Source organism: Zeus faber (genome assembly GCF_960531495.2).
Source record: "Zeus faber genome assembly, chromosome: 11".
NCBI classification, from domain to species: Eukaryota; Metazoa; Chordata; class Actinopteri; order Zeiformes; family Zeidae; genus Zeus; species Zeus faber.
Genome location: NC_137205.1, coordinates 27,581,196 through 27,586,940, shown reverse-complemented (window position 1 = coordinate 27,586,940; position 5,745 = coordinate 27,581,196). Strand labels below are relative to the sequence as shown.

Sequence of the window (5,745 nt, the reverse complement as noted above, 5' to 3'; positions counted from 1 at the left end):
GATGCAGAGTAATCCAGTGGTTTATGCTCGCTCCACCCTCCCAAATGAGGGAAACTAACCCCCCGTTCAGCTGCGCGATTGACCCCCGGAGAAGCCGCGGCTCCACCCCCAGCCGTATATCTCCGCGTTATACGGCATCAGCTGGGCCGTGTCGGTCGTGCCGCTGAGAGACCGAGCCCCTCGTAACTCCACAGAGGAGCCCCGCGCATAACTCAGCGCGGCTGACAAGAAGACGTTCCTTAGAGTTCAAGAGCCATTAATCTAACCACCTCGTTAACCTCCATTAAAATCTCCACCCTCACTATTTCATTGCGCACACTTATTCGGCGACGCGGGGTGCATGTGTGCAGAGGCCACGGCTCGACGTGATACACATAAGGCGTTGGGCTGGACGCACGTTCCACTTTTCCCCGAGCGCTAAATATCGTCGTGCTTGCGCTCTATCGTCAACTTAAATGCCGAATTGATGCTTTTTAATTGCTTCCTGCCCGTCCTAGCGTGAGTGCTGAACTCATCCGGAACATTTTAACTGGACCCGCCCAGCCTACATCTTCCTTATCGATAGGTGTCGGACCTGGTGTCAGTGTGATGTTGGTTGCCAGGTGATTATAAAGCTGCCTGGTCCAAAGCACCCGGGCCTGGCAGCTCCTTTATCCAGGTGAGGGACGGGTGGAGCCCCCCCTCCTTATATAATCAGGTACATTATCGCCGTGGCACCAGTGGCGTCTTCTGGTCTCGATACAATAAACCACATATTGTGACGTATTCAGAGCAGAGGCGGGACTTCCAGGTTAACAGGAAGTGAGTAAAAGCCCTCCCCGGTATTTTGAGTCAACCATTTTGATTTGCTAATCAGTACAACCCAGAGGTATTCAACTAATGTGTGAAATCAGCTCAGTGCATGGGTGGAGCAAAAACATGGCTGGATTTTTCCCCCCACCTGAACCTGGAATCACCCCCTTTCACCCTACTAACTACCATACTGGCAATGTTTACACTAAGAAGCTATACTCACTAGGTCAATGATGAAATAATATTGAATAATGATTTCTAAAGGGATTGTTAAATTATGCATTCACAGGACCGCTCCTCTGGGGAGAAGCTTTAATATCGGACAACAACGGTTCCAGTCACCAAACTGTTCCGGCGAGCCACGGCGCGGGGTCAGCTGTGGGAGGGAAGCCCAAACTCTCATCGGAATGGGGCGGAACCAGCCGAGGAGCACGGATTTTAAAAATGAACTACACGCCCGGATACATTCCTGCCGGCTGGACGCGGCAGAGCAAGATAAACCACTGCATCATCTCACCTTCCCACCCCCTGTTTCTCTCTTTCTCCCTCATCTCCACAGATCGGTGACTCTGGGAGTTTGGGTTCCATCTTTCCTACACTGTTGATGTTTAGTTTCTAACCTGCTACAGGTGAGTGAGCTTGGGTACATCCTGGATTCTGCCCTGAGAAGAGGTGTGGTGCGCCGACAGCTCCGTGTACGTTGGGTGCTGGGAGGGGTCGCAGGGGCCCTGTGGCCCCCCGCCGCCAACGTGATGCTGGTTGGCACCGTTGTAGTCCATGGTTTGGTGGTGAGGTGGTGTGGGGCCCAGGTGGTTCAGCCCATACATGGAAGGCCCAGAGCTGGGCATGGGCTCCACGTAGCTACCCCCTCCAACGTAAACAGGACTGGCCTGCATATTGGTGGGGGTCCCGTATCCAGCACTGTTGGCCTGCACCAGGCCGTGGTGGGGGTGAGGGTCTGTGTAGTCCGGGGCGGGTGCGTTGTACTTCTGCTGCGAGGGGCAGCCCTTCATGGAGACGTTGGGGTAGGCAGTGGACATGGAGTAGGACACACCCTGGTGGGGCTTCCCGAAGGAGGGCGGCGAGGGGGCGTCATAGCCCCCACCCCCCATGGAGTGCATGGAGTTCAGGAACGCCGCGGAGGACTGCATGGGTAAGGGCGGGGAGCCGGTGGGTGAGGGGCCCCCGGAGCTGGAGCCCAAGCCCTTGGTCTTCTGGTCCTTCTTGTACTTCATGCGTCGGTTCTGGAACCAGATCTTGATCTGGCGCTCGGACAGGTTGAGCAGGTTGGCCATCTCCACACGCCGCGGGCGGCACAGGTAGCGGTTGAAGTGGAACTCCTTCTCCAGCTCCACCAGCTGAGCGCTGGTGTAGGCCGTGCGTGCACGTTTGGACGCCGCCGCCGAGCCGCCCGGAGGACTCTTCTCCCCGCTACTACCACTCTCTGCTCCGCCTGATGCTGCTGAGCGGGGAGGAGAAGAGGAGGAGGAGGAGGAGGAGAGGAGGAGGAAGAAGAGGGGGCAGAGGAGGAGGGAAGCGATGGGCAAAGGGGAGAAGAAAATAATTTATAAAATGATAAGACAGGGAAAGGGAGGTAAGAAAAAGAGTGCGGCAAGGAAGAAAAAACAAAGGAAAAAGTTGTAAGATGAATGGATTTAGAATGAGCAGAAATGGGGCAATAGAGGGAAAGAAACAAGACAGAGAGTGGGAAAGATTACAACACAATTAGAGTACTCGCATGAGAAAATTGGAAGCGTTCAGTTTGTTAATAAAGCGAGGAGTGGGGAGGGGAGGGGGGCAGGCTCGCCAAGTTATCCCCGCTCTGATATTAGTTGTCAACACTTCATAACTGTGGCAGTTATTAAGAGCCAGGATGCTCGGCGCTGCCCGTTAGCGCACAAATTGCATCACGGGCTGGAAAGATGAACGCCCTGCGGCACCACACCCGGACCTGAATCACTGCTGTCCAGCAATATGGTGCAAGTTACATGGAAAATAATTATGATGATATGGATTATTACTGATAATCAGATCACGAACATAAATGTAAAAATGTAAAAAAATGTAAAAAGCGAAAGGGAACAAGGCTCATGGAAGATAAATGTGGTGGAAATATAAGAACCAGGGGCGTAAGCAATCGTTATATTGGAATCGGGCAACTATTTCTCGGAAATAATGTTAAAAGTCTCCCCCTGACACATTTCAAATGCTTTGTACCACAACTACACCCCTGAACACCCCTGCACCCCAGTTTGCAGGTCCCGTAACTGGGGTAGAAGGTTGACTAACTTGACGCCACCAACTGGTCCATCAATTTGGTCACATCTTCCCATTGTCTGAACGGTTCTTTCTAGGTCGAATGAACTACTGTTGCTTTCACTATTGCGACTGCTTCTACAGATACCACGTCATGATTATTTCTCAAATGTCTCCGATGTGTTGCGTTATGGTAAAACACCGGAGAAGCGAATTTATCACGTGATAAAAAATATTATGACGGGTGATTTTGTCAACTTGTCCTCCAGCGATTCCTCTTTGATTTAACCCCCGATTTATTTCAGTGTGTGGGACTTGGACTGAGGACCTCGACCTGGTCCCTGATGGTGGGCGGTGGTAAGGTTATCCAAGTTCAAAGATTCTGTCTCTCTCATTCTCTCTCTCCCTCCTGTCTTTCTCAACAATATAAACAACAGCGGAACACAAGTCTTTATCTGTGTGGATGTAATGATATGGTGAAAGGGAGAGAGAGGGAGAGAGAGGGAGAGAGAGAGAGAGAGAGAGAGAGAGCGAGAGAGAGAGAGAGAGAGAGAGAGCAGCAGAGGCACATTTTGCAGAGATATTCATCTCACTGTCTGCCTGTATCACTGACATTTCTAGAAATGCGATCGTCCTTTAATGCTCATCAATAAATTTCCTAATCTCTTTTCATCCGTCTGTCAAACCAATTGGGGGGGGTTCTCTCTCTCTCTCTCTCTCTCTCTCTCTCTCTCTCTCACTCGCCCCCCCTCCCCTCTCTCCCTCTCTATCTCCGTTTCGCTATTGATCATGAATTTTCATTTGACGTGGCGCTACGGATTCCTTTATTTTTCTCTCCGATTTCAAATTAAATCTCGTTGTCTTGTCCATCGGTCTGTCTGCCTGTTCTCCCGTCCGACGGTCTAATATTACACGCAACATTTCTTGACGGCGTCGGGGCTTGCCGCGGGGAACACTCTTCTCCTGAGCGAGAAGGAAATGGGACTGAAGAAGGAGAGAGGATAGAGGGAGAGAATGAACATCAAAAAAGAAGATGGAGACAGGAGGAGGTGGAGGAAGAGGAGGGCGACTTGTGGAGAGCGAAGACGGGTAGAGTACTTTCTAGAGTACTTATTAGAGTACTTTCTGGAGGGCATTTTAGAGTACTTTCTGGAGTTCTTTTGAGAGTACATTCAAGAGTACTTTAGAGTAATTTCCCAGACGTTTTAGGGGCCAGGGGACCCCAACTACAGGCCCGGGGGCCACATCCGGCCCGCGAGACAATTCAATGCGGCCCCGCTACATGGTGATAACATACTGATGTCTCTGGCCCGAAAAACATTTTTTCAAATGACAACGCTGAATTTAAACCACACAAATGTACTTACTGTTTTCAAAATATCAAACAGAATTGAATATAAGGGAGTTATCTCTAACGGGATTACGATGTAATTCGCTAATTACATCGTAATTACACTCCCTCCCACCCCCCGTTAATGGAGAAGCAGAGGAACGAGGGAGGGAGGGAGGGAGGGAGGTCACCCCGGACGCTCAGATCCAGGGAAAACTGGGGATTGGGAGGGGCGGGTGAACAGAAAGGCAGGGAGAAGCTGCAAGGAAAGGAGGGTTTATGTTGAATATTTGGCCTGTACGAAAAAGTCGGGGCGGAGGATAAAAGACAGAAAGAGACGCATCCAACACACCGTTAGCGGAGGTGTTGCTCGGGGAACCGTTTTTCTGCTTGGTGTTCTGCCGCGTCTCCTTCATCCAGGGGAAGATCTGCTTGACCAGGGCCGGGTTGGGGGGCAGCGAGGAGGAGGAGGAGGACGAGGAGGAAGACGAGGAGTTGGACGAGGCGTTGGACGACTTATTGGGGGCCGACTTGCTGATGGAGGAAGCCCCGGCGCTGCCCCCCGGCTGCTGGGCGCCGGCACTGCCGTTATTGGGCAGCGGGGGCGAAACCTGGGACCCGGGGTGGTGCTCGGGCGGCAGGCTGGGCCGCATGCAGCTCCCGTTCAGCTCCTTGGTTTTGGCCAAATGTTGTTGGTGGGCGCCACTGCCGCCCCCGCCTCCTCCACCGCCGCCACCACCGCCGCCGCCACCCCCCGCCCAGGGACTGCAGGGAGCAGGCGGAGCGCTGGTACGACTCCACGTCCAGGTGGGCGGCGGTCTGGAAGGTGGGCTGGTGGTGGGACACCGGCGCGTCGTAGCCGCCGAAGCCATTGGCGGCGGCGGCCGCAGCTGCAGCCGCGGCGCCCTGCACCTGGTAGGATGAGTAGCCGCCGAAGAGCGTTGAGGTGTTGTCGTAGTAGCTCGTTTTCTGCATCTCCGAGAGAAGGGGCGGCGGCTCGTGGTTCTCCGGTCCTTGTTGAGAGCCGCTGCCGGAAGACCATTTGGCACCGGGGGTCACGTGACGGAGTCTCTCCAACGGCCCCTCGGAATCTGACCTGCGAGGTTAGGAGAGAGAGAATAATCAGGGGGAGAGAAAGAAATAAGGAGGATGAATCCATCTTCCTCCGCTGAAAGGCGCCGTGACATGAATAGGCCGCTCTTTTTTCTTTTTTTTTTTTTTCTCTTTTACCCCCCAACCCCCCCCCCCCCCCCTCTCTCTCTCTCTCTCTCTCTCTCATCGTCTTACTCTCTCTCTCTCTCTCCCTCCCTCTCTCCATCCCTCTCTCTCGCCCGTTGGACGAGTGCGCGGCCTGCAGATGCTCCGAC

The 5,745-nt window shown here is 53.3% G+C and overlaps 1 protein-coding gene across 1 annotated transcript; it reads right to left on the bottom strand.

Annotated features, from left to right (window-relative positions):
- Positions 1-1,415: 1,415 nt before the first annotated feature.
- Positions 1,416-5,353, bottom strand: hoxb3a (homeobox B3a; the record flags this gene model as incomplete). Its single annotated transcript, XM_080010197.1, is given in 3 exon segments — positions 1,416-2,251; positions 4,731-5,076; positions 5,078-5,353. Coding segments are annotated over 3 exon segments (1,458 nt in total).
- Between the last annotated feature and the right edge of the window lie 392 nt (positions 5,354-5,745).